A 19450-nucleotide genomic window follows, 5' to 3' on the forward strand; every position below is an offset into this window, starting at 1 on the left:
CAGGCTGTGAACGATGAAAGATTCGATAGATGAGAAGGATGCCTCCAAGAAGTAGTTATAAATGATGATAAAAGATAAAAATCTTTCTACATTATTAATAATGTAGTAGTTTGAAAAAAAAAGAAATAACTTTAAATAAATATATATTTCATATTATACACGTTTAATTTGAAATTAATTTTATTTTCACTAAAAATTATTATTTTCACCAGTTATTTTCAATTTTATTAAATCTGATTAAATCAACCAATTAAAACATGTACTCTTAATGTCGGTAATGAATTAATTACGAGCGTGACGAGTGAAATATTTCGTTATAGGAAAGAAATGGATTTTAATAACTCAAGCATATAATTTACCGATAAATTTCTCGTTAAAATGACGAGATGATTGTAGAACTGTATTATTTCGATGCCCGTTTTCCACCTGTTATTACCATTGTACAATCAATGTAAAATTCATATATCTGAATGAAACGATGTTTGGAAACTCGAAATGCAATCTCTGTGTATCTTTTATCGACTTTTTATACCGTTTTCAAGAGCACGCTAATTTCACTAAATCATCGAAAACTTTGCTAATTAATAAGTAATTATAAAACTGTGTTAAACGCAATACAAATATTGGGTTTGTTCTACTATTCGAAACTTTTTCTTCATTTTTCTTTCTTCGAGTATACTTTTCTGATGTTTCAAAGATTTTTATCCGAACAGATATCGTAATCTTTTTCCGTTTATCACAAATTAAAAAGTATTATAATTCTATAAACTTCGTCTGTACGAAAAATCGACCCATTCTCCTTTCAAAAATTCATCTTCGATTTATGCAAAAGTTTTCGACTCAACTTTTCATAAGTAAATTTCTTCCAATTTTCGATTCTTTACATTTTCTTCGTCTATTCGCAAAAATTTCTATCGAACATTCTTTCTCACCCCTCTTAGCACCCCATTAACACCCTACAAATCAATTAAATCACAAACATCCCTTTATTCTTTACCCTCGTTTCCTCGAAACAAGCAACTTGTTTAAATTCCAAACAAAAGTGTTCCACGATCCATTACCCATTCGAAGGATCGATATCGCTTCTTTTAATCGCAAGAGAAACAAGCAATCTCCAAGTGGAAATATCAAGCACAAATTCCATGTAATATTTTCAACTATTTTTTTCTCTTCTAACATAATTTCTACAAAATAACGAAACAGCAGTTGGTTTGTTCACGAAGGAACGATACAACTGTTCCATCTTGTCTTCCAATGATCCCATAACCTCGACAGGACGATTTGCCAGAAAGAAAGATGATGGATACATGTAATTTTTCTTCGAGGAGGAGAACGCGTCGAACATTCGCGATCACGTCTATTCGAGTTATACCTTCCTTCTCCCCCTCCACGATTCGCAAGTTATGAATTTTTCCTTCGACGAAAATCATTCCACCTCCTCCTTCGTGGCTGCGTTCGGGCGAAATGAAACGAGAAACATTCCTCCACGATCCCGAGAAACATTGGCCCCCCTCTCCTTCCTCGCGAGAGGGAAGAGGAAAGCGCGATGCTCTCGAGAAACGTGACTCGATCGACGTCTCCTAGATTTGGAATTTTTATGCGTCGTTTCGTTTATTGGATCAGTTTGCTCGTTTACAGGGTTAAATTGGAAATTGGGATCCGAGAGGGGATGGGAAGCGGGCAAGTTTCTTCTCAGGATTATCGATCCGTTATAGGTTTGAAAAGATCGTTGGTTTTTGTTAATTGGACTTTGTATATTGAATTTATGGATTATGTATTATTTTGAGGAAATTGTATGAAAGTGATATTTGATATTTGGAACTTAATTATTAATTGTGATGAACCTGTCGAAGTTTGATTCGCAATCAAACGGTATTTTCTTTTAAACAACTTTGTGAATTGATCGTGAGAATTTGAATTGAGGTTATGTTTCTTCGAAATATAAATAAGGATGAAAAATGATTTTTGTGTTGAATAGATCGGTTGATCTTCGTGAGGAATAAAAAGAGCCTCAACTTCGTTTCACTTTCGTTTTTCTAAATTTTATGGACGCGATAAGAGATCACAGCTCTTTTAAAATCGATTCCCTCCTTTTTTACGACGTGCATCGACGAGCATCGACGAGTTTCTATTTCTTCCTCGAATCTTTCTTTCTCTTTTATGGGGCGCTTAAACGCGAGGAACAACCTTGTAAATTTATTACTCGAGCATTTCAACGGGACTGCAAACGTTCGATAGGTTATTTATGGGATTTATTAATTCAACTTTGGAAAAATTTATTCGAACGAGATATTTCGCGTGTCTTTTAAATTTAGAAAATTAAATAGAAAATTTTATTATTTTATTTAAAAAAGAAAGACTTTTTGTAAAAATTAAAAATTTATTCGATTCATTTTCTTTGGCCAAAAGAATAAAAATGTAAGAGCCTATATAATCTATATGTAAGATATGTAATAAATTTTTAATTTTTTAAAACAATTATGTATATTTAATGAAAAAAGAAAAGAAGAAAAGAATTATTTAGATGTACTCAAACTCGTGAGATATCTGATGAGTAGATTTAAAAGGGGTTAATCCAGCTCCAAATCCACTCTTATCGTATCGTAATTTCAAGTTTCTCGAGACTTTATCCGTTTCTTGAAGCGAGTAAACTGAAAAATAAGCTGTTTTCCTCGAGACAGCCAATGATTAGAAACTTTCTACGGAAACACCGGTGTATTCTCAACGCGAGTGGGCGTTCCTGCCAACAAAACGAATTAAGTTTCGCGAGGAAGGGCGAGGAGGGGAACAACCCTTGGAAAGGAGAAGAAATCGCCAATGCAAATTTCCTCCTCGGCCCAGTTGAGACGACCAGTCTTTCTTCGCTTTGTTTACCACGATAATTCGTCTTTTCTTCTCTTACTGCTTACTTATTTCTTGCTCTAATTTTCAAAATTTTCTAGGTTTATTCATAATATTTCTTATATTGGTCACAGAGATTAATGATTTCGTTTTAATATTATTTATTTATTCTTCTTTTTCGTCGTTTCATCGTCATTTTTCGAAGTTTATTTTGTTGTATAACAATTTTTGAGATTTAATCGATGATGATTAATATTATATCGCTATTTATAGAGGTATAATGATGAGAATTATGTTAATATGAATCCAATCTATAGAAAATGGATCTATGTTATAATTTCACGTTACTTCAAATTATTTAATATAAGTTATTTGAATATATTGAAATCAAACTGAAATGGAAAATATAAAAAGATACAGAGGAATTTGCGACTATACGATATATTTTCTTGATAACAAATTAAGCATCTGATGAGAATAAATCCATCTAAATCTGCCCAACAATTCGAGCATCCAATACAATACAAAATATCTAAATAATAATCTCAACACTAAGATGATTAAAATAGAGAAAAGATAGGGTGTCTGATGGTGATTAACGACGTTCTGAAACGTCGCCTATGCGTGTGCCAGATATGATACTAGGCCCCATTAATCACTTGTGTTCCCTGAAAGTTAGTTTAAAATAGAAATTTTCATTAGCCTAACCCTTTCCTCGCAACTGTTCCCCCTTTTTTTTTTTTCCTCCCACGTCTTGTGTTTTCCCTCGATTTTTTGTTACACAAAATTCGTTGATTCTTGGAACATCTACATGCCCTTATCTTTTGTTCCGGTTCACTCGTTTCAAATCGATGGCCTGGTCGATCCGCCACCCGTCTTCTTACGTTCCCTTGATCGAGCATTAATCAAGCAGCGTTTTCGAGGCTTTATCTTTTTCCCGGTGATGTACGTCATCATTCATTCGCGCCTCACCTGCATTATAATTTTTCAACTTTACCGTCAATTTATGACCAGAACTCGAACGAATAACAACGTTCGATGCACTATCTTGTCTCGCGAGATCGATAAAGAAAAAAAAAAAAAAAGAAAAGAAAAGAAAAAAGATACGTACAATTTTGGATAAAATAATCTATTCTGTATTTCATATATTATGATTGAATATATTTAATTTATTAGATAACGTTAATCATTAATTGTCACATTTTATCGGATATTTCGCCTCCATTCCGTCAAAATATTACGGATAGAATAAATTCTATTATTAATATAGAAATCCTTAAAATACTTCATCTGGATACAGAATTTTCGCACGATGAAATCCGAATAAATTAATTATTCCTGTTCTCGAAATTCCCGAAATTATTATAAAATCATTTTGAATTTCTCCCTTAAATTATATTTATATGACGAAATAAAATTAACAGAAAATGTATTAAAATACAACTTACAATATAAAACTTAACTTAATACTTTCAATTGTTGTCACAAAAAATTCACGAATGAAAGGAACTGATAAAGGGTACAATTCATTTAACCATCACGCCAAAATTTCTTCAAATTAATTGTGAAATACCTTTCTCATCCGTTCGTCGCATCGAATCCTTCGTTATTAATCCTCGTCACATCAGTTTATCGATGTGTCGTGAAGATTGCGGCCGAAAGAGGGTGCAATAACGGTTCTGCAGAGTGTCGTCATACGTACGTCAGAAACGGGAGGGAGGAGACAATGAAGAGACGTAACGAGACGTCGACGATGCTTGCGACCGCCGCTTAGCACGGGACAATGAAGTTTATGCGGCGCCGAGTGCCGTTATCTTATGACGACGCGGTGGATTAAGTTTCAAGCACCAGCGGAGCTTCCACTTCTCGCCTGCTTATGGCGAATGCTCAGAAGCGTATTCGTATCCGGAGTAATTCTCACCCCCTTCGAACCACCCCAGTGGATATCGTCGCGACGATAAGAGGCGGTGTAACCGCGGTTTGAGCTTCCGCCGCGGTTTTAATTTGAATTTTATGCCGTGCTTAACCCTTGAGGGCGACAAAGGGGACCCACCGAGTATGTGGATCCCCACAATTGAATATTTCGCGGGATTTTTTTCTTCTTCTTCTTCTTCTTTTTTTTTTTTTTTATGGAGATTGGGGAGAGTGTTTGAATTATTTTAGCAATAAGTAAGGTTTTGTAATGTTTTAATTATTGCATTATTGATCGAATATGTTCGTGTCGGTTTTAAGGATCATAGGTTTAAAGTTGGTTCTTGGTGTAGATTGTTTGATTAAGTTTGTAAAGATTAAGTTTCATAGGGGAGAAGTGATTGTTTTGTTTGAATCTGAATATGAAATTCAAGAGTTGTAAGAGTCTAGATACACTTTTGCTGAGTGTAAATATAAAATGGCCAAATTAAATAAATTGAAGTTATTGGTAAGTTGCAATCGTGATGGGTTAAATAAATTAAATTTGGAATTTTCACGCGATGAAAACGACTTTTACGTAAGGGAATGTATAAATAAATGAATATATAAATCTATAAGTTGATATGTAAATGAAAGATAAGTAAAAATAGAATTTAAATTAATAAGAGAACAGAAGAATAAGTAACAAAATGGCAATATAAATTAATAAATAAAAATATAAATCACTAAAAGTATAAATAAATAAAAGTAAAAATAAATGAATAAATAAATACGTGAAAATGTAAATTAATAAATATAGATATAAATAAATAATAATATAAATTAATAAATAAATGTAGAAATATATAAATAAATAAATGAAAATATAAGTTAAAAAGTTAAAAAATTGATAAATGAAAAATAAAAATTTAAATAAATAAATAAATACAAATAAATAAATAAATGTGTGAATAATTAAACGAGTAAATAAATTGATTAAACGAATGAAAAAATAAAATGAATAAATAATATGTAATATATATCAATAATATTAAATGTTAATTTTATTTTATAAAAAAAAATGATTGCAAATTTTTCGCTATATTATAAAAATTAAGTTAAAGTGTTATAATTTCGATCTATCTATTAGGAAAGTTCGATAAGAAGTGACCTCCTTCTCGCGACTTATACGCGTATTTATAGAAAGCGATAGTTACGAAATTCGACGAAAATATACGTTCTTTGCCGATTCTATTAAAATCGACTTTTCGAATATAAATATCAATAATTTATTAATTTTTAGATTTTTACTATTAATTTATGAATGTAACAATTTTTTATAATATCATATATTTAGTAATTAACATATATTTTTACGAATTTAAATAAGATTTACTGTATTATAATGTTATTTTTCGATTTACAGCTATATTAAAACGTTCTGATTTTTATTTTTCGTAAAAATTAATAACGTAATTAAAAATTAATTATATAAATGAACACTTACTAATTTTTAGATCCTTATTATTAATTTATGGATCGAATAATTGACGTTCTTTGCTGATTAAATCGAAACTGATTTCTCGAATATAATGATCGATAATTTTACATTTTTTTAGAATTATATTTAACATGTGTGTAAATTTCATTATGGATTAAGAAAGCTTCGGGATTCACGTGTTTATGAATTTATCTGAGAGTCAAGTTTCGATTAAAACTTACCATTGAATGTAGATATGAAATCTGAATTTAAAAATTATTATAAAATGAAATTTGATTACATTGAAATGTTATTTGATCGAAGTTAAACTTATTGTTTTTATCCATTCATTCAAATTACGCAATCTAAATTTAATTCTATTCCTTTAAAACGCTACTAAAATGAAACAAAGTAATTTTTTAATATACTTTATATCACTCTCTCTGATAGAGAGAACGCTCCAACTTAGAAAACAATTACCATTTTTTCCTCAAACAATTACTATTTCCTATTTCCTGAAAATTTCTATTTTCTCCGTATTTCTTACAAACTTAAAACCTCATAATTTCAATTCGAATCATTTCTGACAATCATATTCTTATCATAAATTAACATCTAAAATTTTCCATCTAAAAATATATAATCTTAAAAGAAAAATTATCATTACTCATCATTCAAAAACAATTTTGTCTTCGCCTCAAAATCTCCTATCTCATTCTCTTCCAAATCAAATTCTCGAAGAATTCAAGAACGCTGTATCGCTACGTAACAAAGAGCTGCATGGGTGCAGCTTGACTCGATTCACCGGGACGGGCGTATAAAAAGTTGTTGGACGTTAATGGCTCGGTAAAGATTACGATGGGGGTAGAGACTATGATGAGAGGCAAAGGACAGAGTGCCGTTATTCTCCTGGTGTCGTGATGCACCGATACCACCACGGTTGTTCGCCTGCTACGCCGCCAGAGGGCCAAGTTTTCGCTGAATTATACATGATCCCCAGTTCCTTAGTCGACCATGATAACCGCCGACCGAACCAACCACCTCTCTTCCCCTCTACCTCCATGCTTTATTAATAACGACACTTTCGAACCTGTATCTTATCGGTATTCCGTCATTTCGACGGAACCACGCTTGTGTACATCGGTTCGTTAAACGGCTTAGTGGATCTCTCGTAGAAAAAAAAGAAGAAGAAGAAGAAGAAGAAAGGTTAGGTTCGTTTCGTGCCGCCATTCGCGTGTTTATAAACGATTTCTCGGGAATCAAGCAACAGGAACGTGTAAAGTATTTTTTTTAAAGAGAGCACTGTTTATGGAGTTGGTGGATGATATGGTTTTTAATTATTAATTTTTTTTTTTTTTTAGTAGCGTTGTTGGTCGATAGAATGGTCTTGGAGTGTGAAGAGAGAGAGAGAGAGTTCTCGTGGTTAAGGATCGTGCTATGATGTGGTTGTTGAAGCGATTAGAGTTAGAGTGGTGCTAGAATATGGAATTTTGTTGTTTTAAGAGGAAATTTAAACGAGTATAAATTTGCCAGAAATATATGTATATATTTTATTTATTGAAAGAATGCGTATTATAACAAGGCTGGCAGCATCATTTCAAAAAGTAGATCGAATTTTAACTAAGAAAATTGGAGGATCAAACGTTGAGTAAATTGATTACGAAGAAATTCTTTCTACGCCATTATGGTTAAAGTAATCAGCGTGTAAACTGAAAATTTAAACATTAATTGCATGACAGAGGAAAGGGGATCTTTAACGGGAGCTGAATTTTCATCTCTATTCCGGCGAGGAAGAAACTCTTTTGCAACACGGGTTAAAAGCCTTCCTTTGACCGTGAATGCACTTTGCACCATAAGAATTAAAGTCGAGAACGCGCTATGTCGGAAACACGATATAACGAGCGAATGTTTCTTGTTCCTTCCGGCTGATCGTTTGTTTAAAAAAAAAAAAAAAAAAGTGGAAATTGAGGACAAATCGATATTTCTATCTTAAGCGTTTGTTATAATTAACGCGCACCGATTAAAGTAGGGAAGTATTTATTTTTAAAGAGAAAATTATAATAATGGTTATTATAATATTATACTTATAATTATGGTTCAAAATTGAATATTTAAATTGGAAGATCATATTCAGATTAGATTCTAAATTTAATTTCTTAGAAGGTTAAAGTTTTTAATCAAGTATACTTTTTATAGTCGGATTAAGGGAGAGATCTAATAATTTAAATCCTTTATTCATTTCTAACATAATATGTTATCCATTATCACTATTATGAAGTGGAAAAGAGATACTGTAAATTTTTTCTCAAATTTTCACTTTTATCGATAAAATACGGGATAAAATCTTTTCATCTTTTCTCATTTATTATTATCTGGTCTTTTTAATTGCACATTTTCAAATGGTCGGATAGACAATTAAAGTGCAAAAAACGGTGGTCGGTTAAAAAATGCAGTTGCCAGAGGTCACCAGCTGGATTTACAGTCGGGATTAACCTAATGGGTTAATCGTGTAAACGTAGATTCGAGGTACGAGGGAGAAAGATCGACGATGGATCGAACGTATCGTGTTCTAGTAGACTCGTGCGTATATCGTGCACTGAAAGCGATAAAAGATCGTTTTCAAGTTTGATGAAGGAGCAATTTAAATAAAATCACTATGGAGTTTTAACTGAAATCATATTAAAGGTAAAGAAAATCAAGTATTTGATTGATTTATTTGGTGCGAGCAACAAGTGGGATTTATATTATATTTGTAACTATTTTTTCAAAATAAAGTAATAATTAACTAATAAAAAAATAAAATAATATTTAATTACACCGAAATTTTACATAAATAAATAAATAAATAAATAAAAAAATGAGAATTAATTAACGAATCAATAAATAATTAAATGAATTAATAAATAAATATATAAATAATTAAAGGAATAAATAAATATAAAAAATGATCAAAATAAAAAATTAAAAATAAATAATATATAATATGTATATAGCAATATTTCAAATATAGAATAAATTTTATTTAAAAAAATGATTAAAAATGTTTCATTATGTTATAAGAATTTAGTCAAAGTGTTTTCGATCTATTTATCAAGTAGGTTCGATAAGAAATGAATTCTTCTCGTGATCTATCTTATATTTACAGAAAGTAACAGAAGATCGACGAAAATATATATTCTTTGCTGATTTCATCAAAAATCGATTTTGTTAATTTATGAACATAACAATATTATTACAATAAAAATTTAAAAAATTGAAATTAACAATTTACATTCTTATAATAATATTTTTCAATTTATAATTGTTAAAATCCTATAATACGAGAAAAATCATTACAAACTAGCCATAATTGAGAATAATTACGATGTAAGATAAAAATAAATGCTGAATAAAATAAAATAATTATTTACGAATAAAAAAAAACTCAGAAAACTTTATGAAAAAAGAAATTTTTATTTACGTAAATGATGAATTTTTTGAACGATAAAGATAAATATTCAATTTTTATGTCAAAGATTTATTAACTTTTATTCCCTCCATTGCATTAAGAATAATAAATTCTATCAATAATAATAAATAACTACTGCATCAACTACACATTCAATTATCATCATAGATACACATATCATACTCACAATTACTCAGCCTTCCTTTACATAAATCTAATCGCGTTCCCAGCCGCATTACAAACCTTCAACCATTACCTATCTTCCATGCAATTGCAAAATACACAAGCAAGAATTCTTATGTTCATTGACATTTACGTTTAATACGTCATTCGAGGCAATTTTTCTAATCGCTGGTTAAGAAACAATCATAAATCGATGATGAAGAAGGAACTAGTTAAACATTTCTATTATTAACATCGTTATCTTCGCATCTTCCTCTCTCTCTGTCTCTCTTCTATCCTCTTTCACGTTATAAAATTACACATTTTTCCAATCGTTAAGACGCGATCATAAATCGAAGAAGAGGAAGACATTTTAAACGTCGTTATCCTCGAGCGTTTATTCCTTTTTTTTTTTTCTCTCCCTTCTTTTTCCTTTACTGTAAAATTACACGTTGGTCCATTTACAAGCCGTGGTAACGTTGTGAAAGAGCAAACGAACGGATCTCTTAATCAAACTCGAGCGCAAATTGCCCACTCTTGACGTTCATTCCAGCCGCATTATTAAGCGTTGCACGAGCCTGTTTCGATATTTGTACGCAACAAAAAAAAAAAAAAAAAAAAAGAACAAAAGAAAAAAAACCGATTCGTTTGATGGCAATGCTATTTCCGTATATAAGTAGGCGGTTTAAAACGCGTGCGTTTGTCGCCGTTCGAAATTGAAAATCGGCAAATTAAACTAGATTCCACAGTAGGAAGGCAGAATTCGATTGCACGTTTTGATTGACGCTCGAAAAATTTCGCTTAAAATATTTCTGTTTCGAAATAAAATCGCACTACCGATTTCATTTTCATCGAAATATTTTCATCGAATCCCCGATAAAACAAGAATTATGGTATTTTATTTCGTTTCAGTGAAAGTTATTTCTTGTTTTTTTTTCTTTTTTTTTTTGATGAAATTTTGCAAAACAGCAAAAGTTTTTTTTATATAATCTCTGTTTCCTTTTTTTATTTAAATTTTTTAACGTTTTTCGAGAAAATTCAGAATGTTCAAATATTATTGATTTAACATGTTCAACATGTAATTTTCCATTATATATTTTATTTTCTTCCTATTAATATCAGATCATATATCAACAAATATATTATACATCAATAAATTAAATTTTATAAAAGAATAACAATTCCATTGAAATTAACAAAATTAACTAATTGAACAATCAATTATAACATAACGTTATTTGATTTTTCCATTTTGTTTTTGAAAAATTCGACTGATTGAAATAACAAATGTGTGAAAAATCAATATTAAAATTTTTATTCATTGATGCAATAATTTCTCATAAAATATGCTAAACATTCAATCAGCCACATATTTTTACGATCAATCGTAATAAAATTTTCGAAAACAAAATCTGAATATTTATCTCGACTTATTTTATTCAAAAAGATATCGCAATCAACATAGAAAACCAATCTCCTCTGCCCCCATAAACGCGTTACATCGCGGATGTCTATCAAAATCTCGCCAATATTTCTCCCCAGCGCAGGAGGAGATCCGTGAAATATCGAAATCAAAACTCTCAACCCCTTTTCAATCGCCACAAAATATCCCTTTTCCATCCTCGAAGAGAAGTCACACGAAAGATTTCTCTATCGAGCAAAGCGGCAATGAACTCGCAAATAGCATTAGCGAAATCGCTTGGAAAGAGGGTGAAAAGAGATTTTCCTCTATCGATTTCGTTCGAGATTTCGTTCAAGGCAAGCAAATTCGAATTATTCGTTCCTACGATCTCTATTTTACTTGATCTTGTGTTTGTCAAGTGTCATTAGAAGTCTTATTTTTTTTTTTAATAAAAATAGATCGTAAGTATGTTCTGTTTCAATCTGGAAGAGTTGATTATGATAAATAATGTGTTGTTTGATTTGATGATGAATTTTTAATTGACTATATGATGGACGGAGTAAAAGTGATATGGATTTAATTGATCGAATAAATTGATGGATGGAGTAATTGATTGACAAGACTGAATTTTAGATAACCTTATTAATAAGTGGTAAACGTCAAATTATATTGATACGTTTGTCATATATAATTGTATGTAAATACGCAACTGAAAATATATCATTGTTAGAAATAAATAATGAACTATTTACTTTGGTTTTCCAACATATTAAAATCTTTCAAAAACGTGTGATCTATTCGCAATTTCTCCCTTCTTTTTTAAATAAAAACCAAAGAACGCATGATCCATTATTTACAACTCGTATTCTCAATTTTAAAAATTCAAAGTAACGAGTATATTTAAATAAATTTAAATCTTCGCCGTAATCATTTTCATTGTTTATAAAATTTCTAAACATTATATCTGTTCGATTATTCTTCAAATTTTTCAATCCAAACGATCCATCTTAAATGGACACACGAACGTTATACGGGAAAAAACAGGACCTTGCACCGTTACCACGAAACCGGTTTGGCCGGTCGGGCACCACTGTTAATCGGTTTGATTTGCAGCGACGAATGCGCCGCAGCGACAAATTGCTAGGATCAGGTTCGAGCGCCACCACGCGATGGTTCGCGAAATCCTCTTTGGAATGCGTGCGAGAGTCGAAAGAGAATTGCATCGGGTTGAAAGGAAGAGTGAGAGGGAAAAAAACCATAGTGGACACAGGCTAGAGGAGAAAAATCGACCAACAACGGACGATAGGTGTCGATGGCGCGGAATCGACTCATTTTTGACCAGCTATTTTTCCTCTTCCTTTTTCCATTTTTCCACTCTCTTTTTTTCTCATCTTTTTGGAGAGGATTTTTTGTTTGTTAGGATTGAAACGATGGTAGGTGGGATATTTTCTACGTGTTCGTGATTGGGATGACAGTTATCGTGGATACGAATAGTATAGATTTGAAGAGAATTAGTACTTTTTTTTTTTTTTTTAGTTAAATGAAAAAAGCGTTTTTTGGTTCGAAGAGGAAAATTTGTCATTAGAATAATATATTTTGAATACGAGAAATATCAATATTAGAATTTTTATTTTACTTTTATTTTAATAGAAAGAAGTTAGTTATTATTCAAGTTTTTAAATTATAATGATATTTATTATGATAGTATTTTATTTTATTTTTTGTCCTTTTTAAAATTACGATATTCATCTACATTGTTAGTATTAAAATAATATTCTTATTCAATGAAAGAGAAAACGTTATGTAAAATTCGACTTCAAATATATAAATTATAAATTCTATGAAAGGGAAAATTTTTAGCCAAATTGTAAGAAGAAAGAAAATTATCCTGTCAAGTAAGTTTGAATAAAATCCTGTGATCTTTAATAGTAAAAAATCAACATTTTTATCCATATTTTGTAAAAAAAATTATGAATTCAATAGATGTGTGAAAATTTTAAAAACTATTAATTTAAAAAAAGATAATCTTCCTTAATTATTATCTATATACTATGATACTATAACTTCTTTAAAATTTCCAATATCAATTTCCTCCATCCCTCGTATCTCAATTTAATCATATACTTTACTTTTACTCAAGAAAGCAGAAATTTTCCACTAGAATGAGCACATTTAACCTCATATCTCGCATCCATCATAATTCTATAGATTTTCTATATTTAACAGACATTTCTAAAAGCGAAAGGATATCATTCCTTTACAAATTAAAATCGTAACAGAAAATATTCTAATTCTACATGGCTTATCTGATACAGGCACAAAGCCTTATTGTTTTCCTTTGAAATTTCACTCGCGTCTTCTTTACTTGTGTAAAAGGAACGGTTGGTAAAAAAGAACTACTGCACCACGTATACGAGTAATTCAGACTCAACGGACGCTTGTAACGATTCCAAGAGTCGGATGTAATAACCGTCACGTTTCTATGTGTTCGCAACACAACGCTATCGCGTTTTTAAGAATCTGTCGTTCCTCGAGGACCATTTCCTCGGTCGGTAACACAGGTTCATTCGCATTAACGAGTGCGCACATTGCTTACAGATGCATTAACGCGCCGGTGTTCTTCCGCGAATCTTTTCAGTTTTGTTCGTTTCCACTGTCGTTTTTAAAGCTCCCATTCCGTTCTTTCTTAGGATTCTTATCGTTTCTTTCGTCTGCGATTGTGCAAAGTATCCGTGGATACTGTTGAAGAGAAGAAAGTTTGGGAATCGAGGAAGGGTAAGTTGGGGAAATCGTGGAGAGTTCTCAGCTTTTTTTAAGTTCCTCCTTTTATTTATTTCTTTTCTGATCGAGATTCCACTTGGATCCGACGATGTGTTTGATTTTTTATTACCATCCCATGATTTTATGAGGTTTTTTTTATTACGAATCGTGCGTGTATTAATTCGAAAGTCTTAAAATTGAAATAATTTCTTATTGCAATTCACAGATCGTAAACAAAATAAAGATAAGTAACAATCGCTTGTAAACAAATCACTTGTTTTTATGACGGATAAGAGGAAATCTATCGTCTAATTTTTGATCCTTTTTTTATTGTCTACACTTGCCTAAATTAATCGATCATTAAGAGGTAAGAAATTTATTTAATTTTCAAATAAAATTTCATTACGTAGTTTTATTTCAAACAAAGGATACTTAATTCTAACGTAAAGTCTCGAGAACACTGCATCAATCCTCGTAAAGAGCGGAATTTACATCGTCATTAATATCCAAGACACGTTGTAATTAGCATTTCTCATCATCTCGTCGCGGTGAACAAAAACGCGTGGATCCGTGTTCACGGTCTACCTTCACTTTCCAACTTATTTCTCCCCTTCCTATCAACCTAATTTACATACTTCTCTCTCGCGTTACACTAACACGGTTGTCGATGCATCCCACCAGTGCTTAGAGCATTAGCAACACAACCCGGGAAAAGGTGTACCCTCGTTCTCGTTTCCGCCTTGTTGTTATGACGTCGAACGAAACGCGCGGCTCGAATTCTAAAGGAATACGATACTCGTTCCCCGATGCGATGCAACCATCGTTCCTTCCCTTTCGAGATGGTTGTAATGCCACTTTTATCGTCGAGTTACGATAATGTGAATTCGAGAGGATTTTAACAGTGAATTTCGAGGGCAAGGAAGTTTAATCGGATCGGTCAAATGCGGATGGAAATTTAAATTGGAAATTCGATTTTTTTTTTGTGTCTTGGATTCTGATGATAAAAATTTGTTTAATTCGTTTCTTGAGAAAATTATTTATAGATATCTTGGATTAATTGTTATACGATCTTTTATGTTACACGACGAATAGTCGCGATGAAAGAAGCCTTATTTTGTTCCTACTTTCTTTTATATTATGCTAATTTCTAAATATCTTTTAATTGAAACTTTATAATCACAATTTTGTTAGAAGCAATTGGAAATAATTGGAAATTGTTTCGAATTCGCATACTTTCTCTTTCACTACCATCTTCAAAAAGTTATTCCATATACCTATAAAATTTAATAACAAAACTGTATCAGATTTCTCGTTACAATACGCGTACACATCATTTTCAATAATTTTAAGTAACACGACATATCCCTACATGTAAATGCAACTTGGATATAGAGATATCCGTCCAAAGAATACAATCAAACCATCCAACAACCTCAACCTTTGCCGCGCATCATCCTTTTTCACGTTCAAAACACTCCCACCGCATCGAGATTCACCTCGCGACTACCATTTCCTCCTCCCTCCGAACCGATGGCTTCCTCCACCGTGAAATTATAAACGCGCTCGTGCGCGTGCATTTTATATACGGCGCGCCGCTCGAAACTGCCTTTATCCACCCGCCGCATGAGAACGCGCGTGGCAATTCTTCGTTACACGCGCGAAGAAATTGCGAGCACTCCGTGAAATCAAGAAGGAGCAGAGAGAGAGAGAGAGAGAGAGAGAGAGAGAGAATTTCTGCTCTCACCGTAATTCCTAACAGACGTGACTCCTCTTCTTCATCATCCCCTTTCTCTTCGCTCGTTGCTTTCACTGGTTGTTCCACTCTACGGCTCTCTACGGGTTTTGAGGAGTTTCGGATTTTCACCGGCTTCGTGGTCCAACGACGTTTAATATCCGTACGTCGGATTCAAAAGCCTCTTTTCCGGTGGTGGAGCAACAACCCACCATTGTTCGGCCACGTCCCGATCCAAACTCGCTTTTCCGCCACGCGAGAGATTATTTATACGCTTAAAAATTAATCCTCCTCCTCCTTCTCTCTTTCTTTCTCTCTCTCGCTGTCTTTCAGTCGAGATCCAATTTTCGAGGTTTACGATCTTGCTTTTAGGGGATGTAGGTTACAAGGATGTCATTTTTTTTTTTTTTAGGGGATGAATTGGATTGTCGGAAGGTTTAGATGGTTTAGCGTGCATGTCGAGATTGATTCGTGGTGGATGATTTATTTATTGATAATTGTACTCGGAGATACTTAATTTTAATCGCCGATCGAGAGATTCCTTTGAGATTCTTACGACAATTTTTTTCATTAAGCAGAATAACAAATTATAGATAATTTAATTGTTTAGTCTTCTTTTTTTTTATTATTATGTTTTATCGTATAAAAAATGATCGTAAATGCTTCTTACTTTCTTTTATCATTCTATTCATAAGAGTTATAGGAATAAAAAATTATAGTAGTGTTCGTGGTATATGCGATCGCTATTCAAGATTAAGCGCACAAGCTTGTACACAGAATATCGCTGTATATTTCGTAAAAAAAGTTGCGTCGACCGATAATACACATCTATGGTGATTTACAATCGTTTAAATTTTAAAAACGAGACAACGCTTCGTAGATGTTTCATTATCAAATCTAAACAGTTTTTATGAACAATATTTATCTACCGCCTATTACATATCCATTTATCTACGATTCATTATTAGCTCGTTCATTAATTTATGTAAATCTTACACAGAAATCTATAATTCTCTCTTTTTGCCGCGAACATTAATGGAAAATATTGTTTTTCTTCCCTGTTTCAGGATACACCGTAATAATTAGTGCTCGGAGACAATAATTTTCATTCGAACAAGAATCAATCAAGTTCCCGCGTAGTTTCTTCGATGAACAGGCTTGGTAAGACTCGATCAATATAGAAACAACTTTTCATCATATTCAAAATAATCCATCGAAAATCAAACGATAACGTTTAATAAGTGACGCGAGTCAATCACCTTTCGGATTCACAACCACCCGCATTCCTCGAGCAATCGCTCCATTAATTCCATAATTTAATCCGTAACCGGATCTCCACGTCCATCATCCAGCCGTTCGTTCAACACCGGTAGAAGACAGAGTCGTCTGTGGCATCGCGTGGCCACCTTGAATGGCTTGATAACAAAACTCGCCTCGGACGAGGAGGGATATTAATGGCCGCGCGAAGGACGGCTTTAATAAGTCCGCGACGTAATGAAAACCATTCATATAAAAGTTTCCTTCGCGAGGTGACGCTTTAATTGAACGCGGCCACGAAGAGCAACCCTCCCCGTCTCCCCCTCTTGGCCCTCCTCTTTCTTATGCCGAGCTGTAACAAGATGTCAGAGATTACCCTGCCTCGCTCTCCCTCCTCCCCACTTTTTCCCTTTCTTCCAGGGAATCCACTTCTCTCTCTCTCTCTCTCTTCCTCTACCCCTCTATTTTCTTCCCCCTCCCTCTGGCCGACTTTCATTAAAAATTTTCTGTTGGTCGAGCCGAGATGGAGCCGTTTCCTCTGCAGCGTTTCAATTGATATCGAGCCTACCATTCAATCGGGAACAAAGAGGAGCGAATCGAAGGGGAGGAGGGATTCTCCATCGGTGAAATCGGTCTTTTTTCCCCTTCTCCCTTCCTTTCTTTCTTCGAGGCAAGCTATTAAAGGATTTCTGCCTCTCGGATTGGAGGTGTAAATGCGGGTTTGATGGGAAATTTCTGATGGCCGGACAACGACAATGAGAATGTTGGAGCGTGGCTGGTTGGATCGGGGATGGGGAATAAATAGGGTGGATGCTCGACGGTGGTTTCTTTGGAAGTCAGTGTTCGGGCCAATCTTCTTTTATTCGCGACTCTATTTTTTGACGATTCTCGCGTTATTTGTCTCTGTGATTGGGGATTGTATAATAATTAGAGATATTTGTGTTTACTTATGTATTTATATGATAATTGTGTTTTGTTAATTTAAAATATAGAAGAGCAGAATATCTTGTATTTCGATGGATGGATATCGTGGTAATTAATTTCATTACGTACGAAAATGTGAAATCAGTTTTCCCGGAATATCTTTATTCATCTTGATTTCTTTGCTCTTTCTCTCTCTGCTCGTTCTCGTTTTCCTTCGTGTTTCACTTCGTCTTTATCAACTTTTTACGCGTCTTCTCTGCACGCTTGTTTCCATAAAGAAGGTTTACCGATTCGTTACTCTTCCGTTTCTTCTCAACATTTCTCCCCTCCTTTTTTTTTTCCTCTCCTTTCAGCAGATCTTTCTTCTCGAGTTCTTGCCTTTCTTCTCTGAAGAAATTTATGGACGAGATAAGTAGAGAGATCCTTGCGATATTTAATGTATTTACGCGAACGTAATAAATTCAAAAAGTTTGGAAAGGAAATATTATTTCTAGTTTTCAAGATTTATTCAATTATTTATTTATTGCATTGTATTCCTATCACAATTTTTTATCAATTTAATTGTTCTAAATAATATACAATTTATATATTGTTTGATAAATATTGCAATCGTGTTATTCATTAAACCAGAATGTCGTTCAAACAAGTTTAATATTTCAAAAGTTATCGACGTGAAGTTCAATTTTCCTGTGATATAAATCAATGTAATACCTTTACAAACTTTAAACACTTTCGAGAAAATTGAGGACAGAAATTTAAGCTAATTTGCGTTAAAGTAACGGAACAAGGATAGGATAAAATGTATCAAAGATATTTTACTTGCAAAAAAAAAAAAAAAAAAAAAAACGAAAGAAAATTTGATATATCACTTAAAAACTTCTCAATGTGATAAAGCCTCTAGTCACTATTTTTTTTTCTTCTTACATTAAATCTCACTCTTTACTTTATCATAATCAAAATTATTTTTTCAAAAATCCAACGATATATATATATTTTTAGAAGCGTTCTATTATATCGTATCTCGTAATGAAATGCACCGCAACAATTTCACAACTCGTGTTTCGATAAGTTTTCACGATTGTTCCTCCGTCACTCGTTATTTGCATAAAGTTGCAACCCTCTACATCGGTAAATCGTCATCCACGCTTTCAACCAAGCATTCGTGTATGCACGTTTGATAGTTCTCAATCAGTCCGTGTTTCGATGTTGTTTCGTACACGATACGCGGCGTATTAGTGTTTACCGACGACACGTGTTATCCCCTACGGGACAATCGGTAACTCGTGTGCACGTGTCCCATATGCGCGAAATCAACCGAGTTATTTCTTCCGCGGATCAATTGATTTTCGTTCGAAATTATTGAAATTTTGATGTACGATGCAAATTTTAATCTCGAGAGAGAGAGAGAGAGAGAGAGAGAGAGACTTTTTGCGTTTCTTTTATTTTATAGCGTTCGTTGAAGATTTTGAGTAGGCGTGTCGAAATTTGGCGAATGGAAATTTCAACAGGATGAGAATACGCTAATTTGAAAGAAAACTTTGAAAAATTAGGATT

The 19450-nt window shown here is 32.8% G+C and overlaps 1 protein-coding gene across 7 annotated transcripts in view; it reads left to right on the forward strand.

Annotated features, from left to right (window-relative positions):
* Pgant9 (polypeptide N-acetylgalactosaminyltransferase 9) overlaps nucleotides 1-19450 on the forward strand; it is a 324242-nt gene that overhangs the window by 199210 nt on the left and 105582 nt on the right. For 5 of the 7 annotated variants that reach the window (XM_086914110.1, XM_086914104.1, XM_086914108.1 and 2 more), the window contains one exon: nucleotides 16783-16876. The exons of the other annotated variants lie outside the window; for them this stretch is intronic. Coding sequence is in view for 1 of the 5 variants with exons in the window: in XM_086914109.1 (XP_086770235.1) it covers nucleotides 16864-16876 (13 nt within the window). In the remaining 4 variants the exon portion in view is untranslated. The remainder of the gene's footprint in view (nucleotides 1-16782; nucleotides 16877-19450) is intronic. 7 annotated transcript variants of the gene reach the window in all.

Source organism: Apis florea, unplaced genomic scaffold, assembly GCF_048593485.1.
Source record: "Apis florea isolate Af1SG1 unplaced genomic scaffold, ASM4859348v1 contig_3585_pilon, whole genome shotgun sequence".
NCBI classification, from domain to species: domain Eukaryota; kingdom Metazoa; phylum Arthropoda; class Insecta; order Hymenoptera; family Apidae; genus Apis; species Apis florea.